The 16,477-nt window shown below is 49.4% G+C and overlaps 1 protein-coding gene across 2 annotated transcripts; it reads right to left on the reverse strand.

Moving 5' to 3' along the window:
- Positions 1-251: 251 nt before the first annotated feature.
- Positions 252-13,781, reverse strand: Pdyn (prodynorphin). Of its 2 annotated transcripts, none has more exons than XM_029536694.1 (4): positions 13,664-13,781; positions 12,397-12,456; positions 3,470-3,615; positions 252-2,263 (listed from the first exon to the last, which is right to left on the reverse strand). In XM_029536694.1, exons 3-4 carry the CDS (start codon positions 3,599-3,601, stop codon positions 1,649-1,651), a joined length of 747 nt encoding a protein of 248 aa, XP_029392554.1. In that variant the 5' UTR covers positions 3,602-3,615; positions 12,397-12,456; positions 13,664-13,781; the 3' UTR covers positions 252-1,648. The 2 variants fall into 2 exon arrangements, with proteins under 2 accessions (XP_029392554.1, XP_021050608.1); XM_021194949.2 differs by having other exon boundaries at positions 3,470-3,618.
- Positions 13,782-16,477: the final 2,696 nt, after the last annotated feature.

Below are 16,477 nucleotides of genomic sequence, written 5' to 3' on the forward strand. Positions count from 1 at the left end.
ACACTGTATTTTCTATTATGACTACAGGGGCTGGAGCTATGGCTTGGTGGTGTTTGCCTATCATGCCTGAGGAACTAGGTTCAATCCTCCAATACAGCTATACATGTGTGTGTGCTTGTGTAAGTATCTAATATATATATATATATTGCCATACACTTTTTCTGGAGACGATGCAAATATATTCATGCAAACACAGCAAGCCATCCGCGTAACTTTATTTATTATACCAGAGAAGCAGGAAACTACACAGACCTATTAAGGATCACATGTTCCAAGTAGGTTGGATAAATGTGATTTTTAAGCAGCACACAAGTCACCGTAAAACAATCTACACATTTCAGAACACATTAAGGGTTCTACAGGCTGTGGCCTGTGTGTGGAGAGGGACACTCAAGATATATTAAGCAAATAAGCAAATCCAGTCTATTCCCTATCAAATAGGCAAATCCAGTCGGCTTTCTCTCTTGTCCAGCCCCATCTCCTTAACTCATCATCTAAATCCCTGCCCGGAGATGGGGAGGTGAAACAAAGAGGGTCTTCCTTGTCTCTGACTACCGGTTACACGAATCCACTTGATCCCGAACATTCAGTTGTCTTCTTCCTCTGCTTTTATTTGGAGACAGAGAGAATGAGGCCCTATGTAGTGTTGAGGCGGGACAGTCTCTCCTTCAGCTACCGCTTCTGGATCCCCTTCCCAGTGCCAGTGCCTACACTGGGCCAAATGGCTCAGCCAAATGGCTCCGGCTCCCGCAGCCAACTCCTACTGAAGAGCACAGCTGTGCTCAGCCGCATCGGCTCCACTCCGATTCAGTTACTCGTGGGCTAGAAGTGGGATACTGATCGTTTGTAATGAGGGCTGTGGGAACTGGCCCAAATTCTGAATTTGTTGTACAGAACAAATTAGTTTGCTTTGCTCCCCCCTTATCACTTCAGCCGTCAGAAGGATGGATTTTCATCATGAGCAAGGGGATTTCATCCTTGGGAAAGGCACCGCCCTAACCAGGGTCTAGGAGCTGGGCTTTTCCAGGACACGTTTGAAACCATGAGGACTCTGGATGCACAGACAATTAGCATGCTAGAGGCCCGGCCTCTCTAGGGTTATAATCCCTGTCCTTGAAAAGGCTTTTCATTTAGCCTGTGGCCTCCAGGGTAGGGTTCGTAAGAAGAGCCTCTGTGGCTGAGAATACAGTTAGGATCCTCATTTGCATGTATCTGGTTTTATGTTTCTACACTGCATGTCTCATGGTTCACAGTTAATACTGCCAGAGAGTGCTCATTTTTCTTCTTCATGAGATCAGTGAAGTTTGGAAACCACAGACCTATAGGTATAAAGAACAAGTTTCTCTGGATTTTGGGGTGGGCAGGGGTCACAGGGACAGAGCGGTTACCTGATGTCAAAAAGCCACCACTAGTAGTGGTAGTTTAGAGGTCTTGGGGTTTGAGCCAGACACTGGGCCTATTGGCAGGGGATCTCCACTCTTCCCTGTCCCTGCCTGAAAACAAGTAGAACAGGGTTGGGGTGGGCTTAGGTGTTTTCATGGGCGTGCTGAATGGAGCAAGCAGAAGAACAAACACAAGAGGATGAAGCAGGGAGCTCTAGTACAGGAAGCGGGGCAGACCCAACTCCATAGAGGGGAAGTGTTATGCATCAAACATCTAAATCTTCAGAATAGGTATTGGGGTTCTCCTGGGACCGCGTCACCACCTTGAACTGACGCCGCAGGAAACCACCATAGCGCTTCTGGTTGTCCCACTTCAGCTTGGGGCGAATGCGCCGCAGGAAGCCCCCATAGCGTTTGTACAGGTCCTCATGCCCTACCTGATCCCCATCCTGGCCCCCGTCCTCGTCCTCGGCCATCTCAGAGCTCCTCTTGGGGTATTTGCGCAAAAAGCCGCCATAGCGTTTGGCCTGTTTTCTCAAGTCCTCCGCATTGAAATGGAGTGCGCCCGCCTGTGCCGCTTCATCATTCATCCGGTCAGCACCCGCCAGCTCAGATTCTTTTCCGTTGCCAAAGCTGCCAGAGAGACCCCTGAACTTTTCCTCTGGGACGCTGGTAAGGAGTCGGCTTTTCTCCAGCTCCTTCAGGACGGGTTCCAAGAGCTTGGCCAGTGCACTGTAGCCTTCTTCCAAAGCAACCTCATCTTCCAAGTCATCCTTGCCACGGAGCCCAGAGACAGACAGGGTGAGAAAAGACAAGAAGCCCCGGCATGTTTCCCACTCCTCTGAGGGCGGCACCAGGTCCTGGCACTCCAGGGAGCAAATCTGAAAGGATGCAAGAGCTTCGTCATGTGAGAAATTAGACTTACAGAGCCTAGGCAGCTATCCCAAAGGCACAGAGACACGGGTGGCAAGGCCAAAAGTAGAAGCAAGATCTTCCGATTGCCCCGCGCATAGCTTTTGCTCTTTCAAAGGGCATAGTTGCTCTCCCGACCTCTATCAGGCATGGAGGGGACTGCTAACACTTTAGAGACTGAAAGCTTTTCAAAAGAGCAGAAAGAATGTGCATGGGGGATGGAAGGGCTCATCACACCTGAGGGGGCATGTGTTGGGGGGTATAAGATCTACATCATAGTTCTGTAGGGAGCATTCAGTCACCTCCATGACTCTAATGATGTTGACAGTGAGGAGCAACACTCTGAAGGTCTGAGGCTGGAGTCCCCATGCTTAGCCACACTGCTTTCCTAAGAGTGAGCACAGACATACTGTGTGATGGATATAGGTTTTTGAGCCAGGGTTTCTCTGTATAGCCCTGGCTGTCCTGGAACTCACTCTGTAGACTAGGCTGGCCTCGAACTCAGAAATCTGCCTGCCTCTGCCTCCCGAGTGCTGGGATTAAAGGCGTGCGCCACCACACCTTGCTCCCAGTCAGATATTAAACATTAATCATGGTCTCAGGGAATCAACGCTCAGTTTATAGATGAGGAAAATAAGACTCAGGAGAGAGTTCCAGAGTAAGGGAGCAAGAAAGGGCCAGAACCCGAGCCTGAGTGTTGTCCACCGCTGTCAGCCAACAAACACTACTGCCAGGTGAGGCATGGGAGAAAGCATGACGTCAAAATAATGTCAGCAAGCTAGGAGAAAAGGCCCAGGCCCAGGAGAGCCCCAGCCCCACGAAGCAGATTCTGAGAATGTCATGGTGAGAGCTTCTGCCAGGAGACTGAATTTGGAGGTGCCTACCAGTCAGGAAAGGAAGCTTTGGAATGTGTACCCAGCGCTTCAGATGGCAGAGAGAGCGAGTACACCATGGTCTACACCCTGTTGCCAGGCGCTTGGCTGCCTGGAGACATAGCCTCTGTGTAGCCTTGGGGAGCCATGGTAATGAAGTCTAGAATGCAGAGGGAACTAGACAACCTCAGACCTTGGTACCTAGCTGTTCATGCCACGCACTGTGGCAGAGGCATAGCAACCGCCCCTCTCTGGGCTCTGCCCACAAATAGAATAACATGGAGAAACCTTGCTGAGACCTACCAGGGGGTTGATGGGATGGGGCCCATCCTGAGTCCTCACTGCACACAGGGAGCACAGGGACAGGCAGTCCGCCGTAACATTAGAGGGTATCACAAGGAGGCAAGCTGCCAGCATCAGCTGGGACCACGCCATTCTGTCTCGCTCGTCTGCTGGAGAGAAAGGACAAGATGGTGAAGTGTGTCTGAAGCGGACAAGGCCATCTCTTACTAGTGTGTGGCGTAAGAGCAGCACGAGGCAGGCATTCTCCTTCCCACCCTGTCGTCAAGGACACGGAAGCTGGGGAGGGAACCAAGGAGTCAAGGCCAAGGACTCAGGAAGGGATGAGAGCTGAGTAATCGCTGCTTCCTGGGATCTTCTCTCTGTAGACAATCCATGTAATAGCTCTGTGAGGCAGGCTATGCTGTAGTCTTCACCTGACAGATGGAGAAACTGAGGCATGGGAAAATGGTTCCACACAGCTAGAAAGCCAGTAAGTCAGGGATTGATCTGGTCTGTCCACCTTCAAGTCACACTGTGACGAACAACCAACCTCCAGGTCTGTCCCTATGTGCTGAGTCCCCAGGCTGGACGCTGGACATAGAAGCAAGCACTGTCCTGCTGACAGACACCCTGCTCTTTCTGCTCTTCCCAAGGTCTTTGGAACGCTCCTCTTTGACTTCAGCACTGCCCTTCACTCTGACAACTCCTTCACTTTCACCCCTCTCGATGCTGACCTCCCTCCTTGGCTTCCCTAATTATCTCATGAACTATCCTCCTCGGCCATTAATTCTGAGATGGTGACCATTAGGTAGAGTGAGTCTTCCCCCTCTGCCTCACTGTCACACATCCCCCCAGTCTGGCCCCCTCCCTAATCCCAACATCAAACCTGAAATCTACTTTCATGGCTGTGCCAGGTTCTGCCTCACCTCCTGGTCTTGCGCATACTGTTTCCTCTTCTTGGAGAACCTTTCCTGTCTTCTTGTTACTTATCTTTCCTTGATTAGGTTTCACCTGTCAGCAACTTGTACCTCTTCCATCACATTGGTGCACCCCCTAACTAGCTGTGTGAGCGCTTTGCCCCTTGATGCACACACACACACACACACACACACACACACACACACTCATGCATGCACACACACAAACTCTCTGAACACAGACTATCTCTTGCCCTCTCCGAAGTACTTGTTGTGGGCCTCAAACAGGCTAAGCCGGTTCCTGCCTCTGGACGCGTACTCTCCCCCTCTGTCTGGCGTACCGGACCTCAGGTTTTCACAAGACTTCCTTTCTTGCATTAAATAAAGTAAATGTCACAGGCTCCCACCAGCTGAGGTATCTGCTTTTATCATTTCCCCAACTAGAACATTAGCTCTCAAAGGCACAGAACTTAGCTGACTTAACTACTTATCCTAGCATTTAAAACTCCAGCCAGCACATAGTCGGCCCTTTGCAAATGCTTGGCAGATGAGCCGATGGTTCATTTTTTTAAAAAGTCTATTAAAAGTTGTCCTTTACTAAGCCACCAACCAAGGAGTACACATGGCTCCAGCTGCATATGTAGCAGAGGATGGCCTTTCATGCATCGATGGGAGGAGAGGTCCTTGGTCTTACGAAGGCTTGATAGATGCCCCAGTGTAGGGGAATCGAAGGCAGGGAGGTGGGAGTGGGTGGGTAAGTGGGTGGAGGAACACCCTCATAGAAGCAGGGGGAGGGAGGGTGGGATAAGGGGTTTCCAGAAGGGAGAAAACCAGGAAAGGGGATAACATTTGAAATGTAAATAAAGAAAATATCCAATAAAAAAGAAAAACAAGAAGTTGTCCCTTTTGAGGGGGTGACTATGGGAGGGGCTGGAGGGAGGTGACATGAAAAGGACTTGAAGGGGGGAGGAAAACGAAAAATGATGTGACTATATTGAATTAAAGCAAAAAGTTCAAGTCCCTTTCATAGTCAATTTTTAAAAAGGTTTTTATTTTATTTTTAATTATATGTCTATGTGTGTGTGAGGGGTATGATATATGCTATAATTTCAGGTGCCCTTGGAGGCCAGCAGAAGGTACTCTGCATCCCCAAGAGCGAGAGCGACAGGCAGTTGTGAGGTGACTAACATGGGTCCTGGGAACGAAACGTGGGTTCACTCTTAACAACTGAAGCATCACTTCCGCCTCATCAGACAGTTCGTTAGAAGTCAAATCACTGTGTGTTCTTACAAGTGGAGCTGTGATGCCCCGGGGACTCCTGGGCAGCTATCTGGGGATTTTAAGCTCTTCCCACCCAGACATCCTGATCTACTGCCTCCAAGGTAAGAAGCAGTGTCCACCTTCCCTCCGGGTTCCTGAGAACTGCTCTGTTTCTTCTGATGCTCAGGGGCTCCAAAGATCCCAGCCATGAGCCAAAAACCTGGAATACCCCAAGACAAGTATCCTCTCTTAATGTACACGGTCTCCTCTCAGTTGCCGTTATTGAGAGTCTTCCATCCTAAGCCCCTGGGGGGGGGGGGGCGCTGGTACTGCAGAGAGCTGCCCACATCCTGCTCTGAGCAGTGAATGAAGCTGGGGGGCGCAGGCCCACTCTGTCGACTCTCCACCTCATAATTGCAGTTTGCAGAACAGGTTTGAGTCAGCAGCAGCTAAATCTTCTATGAGCCCCCAGCAACAATCCGCAGAGCAACTCAGGGGTGAGTATGATGTGCCCACGATAGAGGTGAGAAAATTGGGGCTTAGAAGCTTGGGAAATCATACAACTGCAGGCCCATGTGCTTCTCCCAGACTGGCTCAACTGCTGCTGGCACAGGGAAGCTCGGAGTGGAAAAACACAGAACTGTACTCAGATAGCCTGAGAGTCTCTGTGCCCCTGGGGTTTCTCCTGCGTTCTATCAGATGAGCAAAACCAAAGGTCCGGGCAAATGAATGCACCATTTCCATGCAGATAAAATAAATGGCTCTTTTTTTTTTTTTCCCCTCTGATGCTGATCAAAGCAGGTCTGGTCTGTTATAGGATTTGAGCAACCTGTTGGGAGACTTCCCATACCAATGAGCTCTATAATAGACTCAACCTCTCTGTACAAAACTGGTGCCAGCATCTTAGCTTCTGTGTGAGAATATAGGTGATGAAGTAGCTAAGTACCTGCCATTCTGAGCAGCCTCCTGAACTAACCACATACACAGCAACTCAAGGCACGAGCACCATTACCATGCCTGCTTTACAGACTCCCCCGGGGCCAAGGGCGACTGGCACTTGGACAGTCTACTGCAGACTGTGCCTTCATGTCCACTGATGACTTCCCAGGCTGCTCCACCCTGCAGCCTTCAGCCTCTGCCTGGTTCTGGAGCAGATCCAAGCGTATCCCCCTAAACACAATCTGCACAGTAGCCAGAGGCCTCTTCTGACACTTCCTCCCCTCTGACTGTGCTGCTACCCAGCTCTGTGCCAGCCCTTCAGGCTCTGAAATGCCTTCCAAAGGTCTGACCCTTCTGACCATTCTCAGCATCCCTCACAACACAAAGAGCCTGTGTTTGTGAAGTGCGCACTACGCATGCCTGTGCTCCATCCTGTACATCCTCAAGACAACCCCATAAGGCTGAAACCAATATTATTCCTGTAGAGGAGAGAACATGGAGGTGCAAAGAGATGTGTTCACAGCATCCTAGCAAGTACACACAACACCAGCATCCTGATGTGAGCTCGGCCTGACCTGGGCTCATCCAAGCCACTTACATTCCATAGCCAAGGACACATGCTATACAACCAACCCTTGCATACAGCGTTCCCTCTGCCTTGCACAGCTGTCACCCACTCCCACTTACCTTTTGACCTGACTCTCATGCATTCTTTAGAATTCAGCCTCAGGTATTACAACCAAGGAGTCTGTCTGGACATGATCCCTCCCTGAATCTCCTGCAGCCACCCATGCTAGCCCCAGCACAGAATTGTGTCTGACCATCTGAGTCTAACACAAGAGGTGATTTGGTAAAGACAAAGCTCCTGCCTATGAGTGTGTGGGGTATATTTGACCATGAGAAGCAGGCCACATTGAGAAAAATATGTAAAGGAGACACTGGAGTACTAAATGCCAAGAAGAGGGCAGAGGCCAGTTTGTGCCAGCCTCATGGGCCTAGCTATAGTTTTCATTTGTTCAAAATGCCATGAGAAGACCAATTTGTATGATTAATGCATGGATGGATTGATGCGTGCAGTAATGGATGGATGGAAGGATGGATGGATGGGTAGATGGATGAGTAGCTGAACAGATGAATGGATCATCTCCCAGAATTCAGATGAGACCAGGAGATCCATGTAAATTTGGTGAGTGAATAAACAGACATTTTAAAAGTAGAAAAATTTTAAATTAAAAAAAAAGCTTGATTTCCAACTTGTTTGGAAAAAACATCTAAAGCCTTTGAGACATTAGTCCTGCATCTTACATTGACCATAGTCATGTGGGATACACACACACACACACACACACAGACTGGGCCCCCACTGTTCTTGCTGAGTACCTAACAGACACTTGTATCTGCCACCCTTAGATGGCCAACTCAAACAATTTGGAGAAGCAGTTTGGGACAGGGAAGAGGGTTCAGTGATTTTGAGAAAGGCGAGGTCAGATCCTACCCGATCTGGCTGCAGGCCCCTGAGTTTGTGTAGTTAGTGAGGAGAGCGCAGGTTCCAGCTGGCCACTTAACCACCTCTTGGGGAAAACTGACCTTGCTGTGTATCTGGAAACAAAGAGTGTGAGGGTTGCTTTAGGCACTCTAAGCCTATGCCTGGCACACACTAGGTGCTTTAAACAAGAAAATATGAAGGCAGCAGTCTGGTCTTATGTGGGCTACAAAGGAAGGGAAAAGAGTCAAAAGGACACAGAACCAACATGTGATGGATACATTCTCTGTCCCGCATGGGGGCCTACTACTGAGGAAGGGGAGCAGGTGCCCCTCATGAGCATACCAATCCTGTAACAATCTCTGCTTCTCAGGAGCTACAATGTAGCAAGCTTATACAGATTTCGCTCAGAATCCCTAGAGGTCAATGATTTTTGGAGAAGGGAAGTTGCTCCTCTGAGTTCTCTTGACTTGTGAACAGAGGATCCAGCTTATCAGCTCCGTCCCTGAGGTTGAATGTGTCATGGCCTTGAGACAACCCCCATCTTATTTCCTCCTTCTTGTGAACACACACTCCTGAAAAGAAGCTGTATTTACAGACTGATGAACCGATTAGAAGTTCTGCACTGTGGAGAGACTGGATTGTTAACGGTATGGAAGCTAGTTTTCTTATCTTCAGCTCCCAGAACAACCATCCCTTACCCACCTCTGTGTCAGAGCTAATATCCTGTGACTAATAGATAAAAAAAAAAAACCACCCCCAGAGTCTATTGTCTTAGCAGATACACTGGTTTCCAACCCAAAAGCTAAGAATGTCATCAGATAGCATCTTGGGCCTTCAGAAAAGCCTCCCCTATCTTCCTGTACCTGCCTCTCTGATGTACCCACCAGTGTATTTCAAACTTGCCTTGATTTCTGACTTTCTTAGTTCCATAAAATGATAAAATTTCATGAATCTGAAATCAGAACGTGGATTTTCCATCTGTGTTCCCAGACCACGGTCACTTAAAATGGCTCCAGAATAAACTCTCTCTTATACCCTTTAAGATGAAGGCTGTGGTTTTCTTGTTTTGTTTTGTTTGTTTTGTTTTGACACCTTTAAAGGATTTACAAATTGCTGAGCAAAGTTGGTGGCTCCTGAGTCAGGATGGGGCAGGGATTTCCACCTTTTCATAGGGGAGCTGTCCCTGAGGGACAGAACTGGGAAGTTAGACCTGCTGTGTACTGTCTCCAACTGTGGCAAACAGAGGAGAAAGCAGCTTTAGCCTTGAATGGATTCAGAAGTAGGAAGGCAAACATGAGGTGAGGCTCAGCCAGGGGAAGGTAGGTTGGAGCCTTCCCAGATGAATCCACTTCACCTGGCACTTACAAAATTCGTCCTTGGCCATACTCAGGACACGCAGTGGAGAAAGACGGGTGGAGGGAAGAGGTTTGACCATCCTAACAAACAGAAAAGGGTAATCAGGACACACCCTAGTCCATAATCACATGGCCCAAATGTTTTCTTTCCACTCACAGATTCCATGGGATTCTATGGATTCCATTGATCAGGAGAACCCTGGCCCCACTGACAGCTGTCCACAGATGTGTACATGCCACAAAGCATCCTTAACTTCTTAAACAAGGGCTCTGTGGTCCACAAAGCCAAAAGTGTTACTGTCTGACCCTTCACCAAGAAAGTATGCTGAGCCCATTTCATTTGACTGACACAAGTCTGATAGCTTTCAGCTTATTTTTCGATGTCTCCAGACATGCAAACATATTATCTAATAATATCTAATAATAATCTCCTGACAGGAGGCCAGGCGGGCTCCCTGCAGTAGAGGCAGGTTGCATCCTGCACCCCAGCAAGTTCAAAGCCATTGCTGGTGGCAGAATCCATTAAGGAAAAGTGTCATCACCTGGAACTTTAATATTCTCTGAGAGGTCAAACAAACCATGAGCCCCTCAGACAGCCCCCAGCTCTCTCTCTCCTTGTGCCTCTGGACGGTGTCTGTTGAAGGACCAGCACACAGTAGGAACTGTTTTCACTCTTGATCTAGAGTTCCTCGAAAGAGTTGGGTTTCTTTGGATTTGATTTTTGCCCCCTCCTCCGCTCGGAGACATTGCTACTGTAGTCAGCCAGCGCTCCAGAGGCAGCAAGCATTTTTATTTGAAAAGCCAGGGCTGAATAATAATAGCATGATTTAACATCACAATTATCCCTGGGAGCCATGTATGCATATGATTATTCCTATTTGGAGGAAGAGGAAATGGGAAAAGGTAAGAATGAAGTCACTTGCTTAAGGTCACACAATGAGTCAGGAAGACTCAGCTCTCACACCCTCCTTGACCCACATCACTGGGTCTGTGACTCTCCAGTGACAACCACCCTAGAATCTATCAAAGATTGTGCCACTGCTCTGTGTCAGGCAGAATGTCTCCAGATGGCTCCTCAAGAGGCTATCAGTAAAGGCTTAGGCTCTAGAGGAAAACTGTGGGCTGAGAGAAACAGCACCCCTAGTGGTGAGGCTGGAATTCACAGTATTTCCCACCTGACAGCCAAATGCTTTATATCTTTTACATGAATTAACCTCCATGAGCATGCTAGGCACTATCAGCCCCACTTAGATGGGAATACAGTGGCTCAGAAAGATAGGAACTAGGCACAGAGTTCATCTGCTGACTACACAAACTGACTGAAAGTGTAAGGGCACATGGCATGTCCCGCAGGCTATCCTCAAGACTTTCACGCACCCCTGAAAATGAAACAATTTCAGGACTTTTCACCTTACTGGAAAACAGCAAGCTCGTTTTGGTGGGTTCCCAAGGGGCTGGCGAAGGAAGGCTCTGAAACTCGGAAGTGCTCCTTGTTGAGATACGATCATGGACAGAGCACGGGCGATCAGTTTGCAGTGTGGCTTGGGTCCTGAGCAGAAAATGAGCCAATCTATTGTTCAGCAAGTATCAAAGTGTGGACATAGGAGCAGGTCTTACCCAAAGGTCATTGGCAGTGAAGATACTGGGCAAGTGGGTGAATGGGAAAGAGAGGGGAGGGGCAAAGAAGACGAGGCAATGCCAATGTGGTATCCTGCTCCGTCCCCACTCTGCCTCTTGAGCTACATAATAACTGCTCGGTAAACCTTTATCAAGTTAAGTAGAATAAGACTGGGGACAAAGGCAGTTGAAGCCACTGCGGACACATTACTCTCCGGCAAGTGTGTCTGCGGCTAGTGGCTAAGCATCCTGGCCAGTGGGCATCTGCAGGTATGGTGAGGGGAACTCCTCAGCAGGTTACCAGTCTCATAGATAGGACCACTGAGCCCCTGTGGAAGTATGGGGTGAGGTCCAGGCTGAGCTGCAAAGGACTCAGTTGATGTTACAATCTCCCCCTACTGTGGTCAGCTGTGTGCTGTCTTAGCACCTTGTCAGACCTAGTAAGATCTGCCAATCACTTATCAGCCAAGAGGAACAAACCGCTGAAGAGAGACCAGCTGCTGACCACACCTTCTCAGATGCGCTCTGAAACCAAACCAGCAACTGCCGACCCCTCGGAGAACGAGGGAGAGATCTGATAAACGGAAAAGTTGTGCCAGGATAACTGGAGGTGGGGTGGGATGTCATGGAGGGACGTCATTGTTCAGGGGTGGGTGGGGGTGGGGAGCGGCAGATAAAGCAATGGTGTCATCTGTAGGAGTGGGGAGAGAAACACTGGTCCCAGAAATATTTGACTTTTGTCAGGTTTCCCCGGAAGAGCGCGCAGCAGGATGGAATGGGATGACTGACGATGCCTTATCAGAGAACGGAGGGCTTCATTTTGATGCCGGCCATTTTGAGTCATCAGAGATGTGGCCATAATAGCATTTACTGAGTGCCTACCAAATGCTAGGCGCATACAGCCTCCCATGGGAGTCTTGCAGTGATATAGGGAAAGGACATTATTATTATCTTCATTATATTGGTGAGGAGATTACGACCGTAAAAGGAAAAGCAATCGTTGCAAAGTTACACCCAGCAAATAATAGACGACTATTGGGTTTGAACTCAGCACAGGCTCAGGAGGGGTCACACACTTAGGGAATTCATGGAAAATTCTTGAGGTAAGGCTCCAGAAGTCCTGAGAGTTATCATACCCTTTCATGTGTTTTCTCAAACAGCCCTGATCCAACCACTTGAGTAGCCTACTGCGTCAAAACAGTGGATCCTACCATACAGCATCCGTGGATCCATTGAGACACCACACTCCTAGCTGCCAGCTACTCCTGGAGTCAAGGGGAATCACCTGCCACCCATCACACTTAGCAAAAAGAGGACAAAGCAGTGGGCTCAGGATTATGTCAATACACACGCACACACACATACATAACTCACCCTGCTGGGGCTGCTTCAAGAGTTCCCCCACGCAGGTCTCAAAGCCTGGGGATGAATGACCTGCAGAAAGAGAACAAAAGACAAAATGGGGTGGGATGGGAGCACCGGTGAGGTGAGCAGGGGAGGAGGGTGAGCAGAGCGTAGTCGTGAAGCCTCCGTGACGAGGAACAGAAAAGGACTGACATTCTGAAAGGTTTTGCAACAGATCTTGACAGCAATGCCTGTCAGATTAGAAAGATTGCAATGTGTATTTCACCAACCCTTGGCAGAAGGGTGATAATGAAGGTCTGCTCTCTGTGGGAGGGTACTCGAAACCAGATCCAATAACCTAAAGAGCTCGGAGGCTTTATTAAGGGATACTTGTAAATCTTGAGAGGTTCTCAGAAACACACACACACACACAGGGAAAAGTGACAAGACACAGAATTTACTGTTCAGTCATGGAGGTGACTACAGTCGCTGTCTCTGAAGCTCGCCAGCTTTTTTGCTGATGTCAAACTTTGGGGTTCTACAATACTTTCTTTAATCATGAGCATTGCTATCAGAGAGCCCGTGACTTTCCTCAAAAGAGCCTCCTCCAGCCTAACTTAGCTGCCTCCAGCAGTAATGTGGCTGTGATTTCCAGGAAAGCAACAAGTCCTTTCAAAGTAAAATTGACATGGGAAGTCCCCCTCAGGTTGGGTATCCAGCCTGAGCTCTTGCCTTCCTTCCTACTTCCCTTTCAACCAAACAACCCCAGACTTCATTCCGAGTGAAATCAAAGGAAGCCACTCAAGTCAGCACCTTGTCGGAGATTAAGCGTGATTCAAAAAGAGTGAAAAGGGACGGCACTTATTTATGCATTGATGGTGCGGATCGGTACTTGGCAAATGCCAGAGTCCTGAACCGCATTAACGTTCCCAACCTGTGTAAGCTAAGTCCAGTGAGAACGTTGACCTTTAAGATCAGGCTAATTAGTGAAACCTCTCAGTCTTCCACCCAGGCTGCCCCCTTCTCCTCAGATCAGCGTGGGGACTGCTGTGTGGCAGAGCCGAAGCCCCGCTAGCACCTGTGGGCTCCAGGACTGTTCAGGGCATGGGTTCCAGAGGACAGACAGCTCTTTGGACTCCCTGAGCTTCTGTAAACTCACCTTGAAACTATGATTTCCTGTGCTGAGTAACCAGACCCAAACCTAACTTCCCCCTGCCCAAGCTCCCACGGGTCCCCCTGCACAGCATCAGGAGCACAAGCATAAAGCCAGAAAGCCTGAGCTCCCTGAGGATCTTACCTGCTTACTGCTTTGTCCCTGGCAGGCTTCTGGCTGATCAGGTGGTAGGGTGGCCGATCCAAGATTCAGAAGGCACCCTGACTCTAGCGCAGAGAAGTGTCACAGAGGAAGCGGTGAGGGCTACCAAATCCCCCTATGGCAGTTCTGGAGCCTTACTCCCCTTTTATAGATGAGAGTCTCCCCCTGTCGCTCAGCCCTCTCAGCGCTCCTCACAGAGCACAGGCTGCCAGGAGCCAATGGGGGAGTGGCAGAGCAGTCAGCGCTCAGACCCCCGGGTCCTTCCACTCAACTCCCTGGGCCTGAATGAGACACAATAGCTGCTCCTGGCGGTGTGGGGGTGGAGGAGGATGCTTTCGCGAAGCCTGGGGGTGGATTCTGGTGGAGCGCTGTTTGTCACTTCCAATGCGGCCACTTTCAGCATCTCCAGGAGAGTGTCACAGGAAAACAGAGACAAAGGTGGGGGAAAGGCAGAGATAGGAGGAGACAGAGAGAGTCAGAGAGGCGCAGAGAGTCCAATAGAAAGGCAAAAAGAAAGTTGGGAATCGGAGAATGGAAACAGAGAGAGGTGATGTCTGAGGCACAAGGAAGCCTAGGCAAAGTAAGAGGAAAAGAGAAAGAGCTACAGCCACAGAGGCTATCAAAGAGCAGAGAAAAAGAGGAACAGGGAGTCAGAGGAAGAGTGCCGGCACAAGAAACAAAGGCTGTCTCAAAATATAGAGAACCAAAGGATGTGTTGAAGTGTCCAAAGTCAGAGTTCACGGTTATAGAAGAGGAACATTCAGTTCCATGTTGGCATGGACACACACACACACACACACACACACACACACACGTATGAGTGTGCATTTGCCTGAGAGTGCCAGGTGACTTGGGCACCTGTCTGAGTTGATGCCAGGCACTGACTGCCCTTCCTCACAACCAGGGGGCTGCTGTTCAATTTTCAGTTTTCTCTGGCAGCAACATGGATGGCTGCAAACACCTCCCAGCATACCCATGTCTCTGGGTTTGGAAGAAAACATGCTTGTCTCTGTAGTCAGCAGCAGAGCTGTTCCCCTTGGGGCGGGGGGGCGGGAGGGGGGGAGTAGCAGAGGCTGGCTGGGCAGTCCATGTCATGAACACCTGGGCTGCACCAGGCAATGAGCAAAGATGTCAACTTTAATCCTCACATTCTGGCCAGGCGCAGCGGCAGAGGCTGGAGAGCTTAGAAACTGGCCCCAGAACACAGCAAGTCATCATCCAGACCCAAATGGATCTGGTCCTTACCATCATCTACCGGACAAACACCCACCCTGAGGACTTGGTTCTGCAGCGTCCATTTATGTGACTTGGTCTGTTTGGCTGAACAAGGCCGATGAGAGCTACAGCTAGTAACACTGGATGTATCGGCTTGGTCTCTGCCTCTGCCACTCATCTGTGCAGAGCCCTAAGCCAAGTTAGTGGGTTCAGCCTCAGTTTGCTTATCTGTAGAATGGGATCCCACTGGGATCTTGGCATAGTAAAAGGAGGAAATGCCAAGAGCACTTGCCATAGCCGGCATGTGGCCAGTACTTCCTTACAGCTGTCCTCAGGGTAACGGTGATTACGTCATCAGACTCTGATGCACCAGCCACACTTTGCACTTCTCTGGGGCACCATCTTCTTCCTGCCACTGGAACATTGGTGCTCTCATACAACCAGGATGACAGACAGGGCTATTTGGTGAGTACCTGGTACATCACAGACGTTGTCACTTGTTTCACCATATCCTCCCTCAGACAAGCAGTGCTGTGGCGGGTTTGTCAGCCTGCAGCTTCGCATAATCAAGCTGTGGAGTGTGGTGTAGTGCCAGCCAAGAAGGGAGAGTGGAGCTTTCCATTGTCCCTCTGGCCTTGACTCCAGGCTCCCAGCCCTCTCATCTCTAACTTCTGCAGGATTCCTAGCCCAAGGTGAATGTGTGCTGGTGTTGACAGGCACTTGTACGGCATCTGGTGGCTGTGTCTCAAGCTGTCTGCCTACTTGCCGAGCCGGAGCTCCTGAGCATCTCCCGAGTCACTGTTACCCAGGGCTCTCGCAACCCGAGAATGAACTGTGTCTTCATCCTCATGTCCCAGGCTCAGGCCATTCGCTCCCATTTTCCTTAATTCCCCGTCTCCTAAGTTCTACTTTTATAAGCTCTTGGCAATAACCTTGGAATAGACAGATTCTGTAAGAGACGAGGAGGAGTCACTCCCGTTGTTGCTGAAAGTCAGCAGGCAATAGGGAGAGAAGTGAAAATACGACATCATGAGGCAGAGATGCTCGGTGTTGAGTAGCCTTCACTTGAGTCTACTGGAGCCTCAGGAGCAAATACTTCAGGCATTTAGTTTTCCTCTCTATTTGCAATGTCCTCTAAACATACATGTGTGCTCGCGCAGCATACACACACACACACACACACACACACACACCTCTAAATACCACACATACACACATACCTATAAACACCACACACACATGCACACACATGCACACATGCACTCACACAAATGTTGTACACACAAACACAATTGTTGCCCACACATGCAGGAGAAGGCTAGAAAAGGACTCTCCTTATCCCTGCAGACCCTAACACAAAGTTTCTCCCTCCCTTAGGCTAGGACACCCCTCCCACTTGGGGTCCTAATGCAGGTCTCTGAGCACCATCAAATGAGAACAGGAAGCGGGGCTCACTGGACTGCCCTGTGTGATTACCATATCCATCACAACTGACAGGTACCTCATTTAGATGCACAGATGCCCAAGTCATCCTCAGAAGGCAGGAAGATAGTACCAGCTTTGTCTAGCTGTCATGACTAA

This window comes from Mus pahari, chromosome 3, assembly GCF_900095145.1.
Source record: "Mus pahari chromosome 3, PAHARI_EIJ_v1.1, whole genome shotgun sequence".
NCBI lineage: Eukaryota > Metazoa > Chordata > Mammalia > Rodentia > Muridae > Mus > Mus pahari.

Coding starts and splice junctions, on each gene's coding strand:
- Pdyn (XM_029536694.1), bottom strand. CDS start 3,601: ATGGCGTGGTCCCAGCTGATGCTGGCAGCTTGCCTCCTTGTGATACCC. Junction 2,264..3,469: donor CCCATCCCATCAACCCCCTG/GTAGGTCTCAGC, acceptor GCATCCTTTCAG/ATTTGCTCCCTGGAGTGCCA.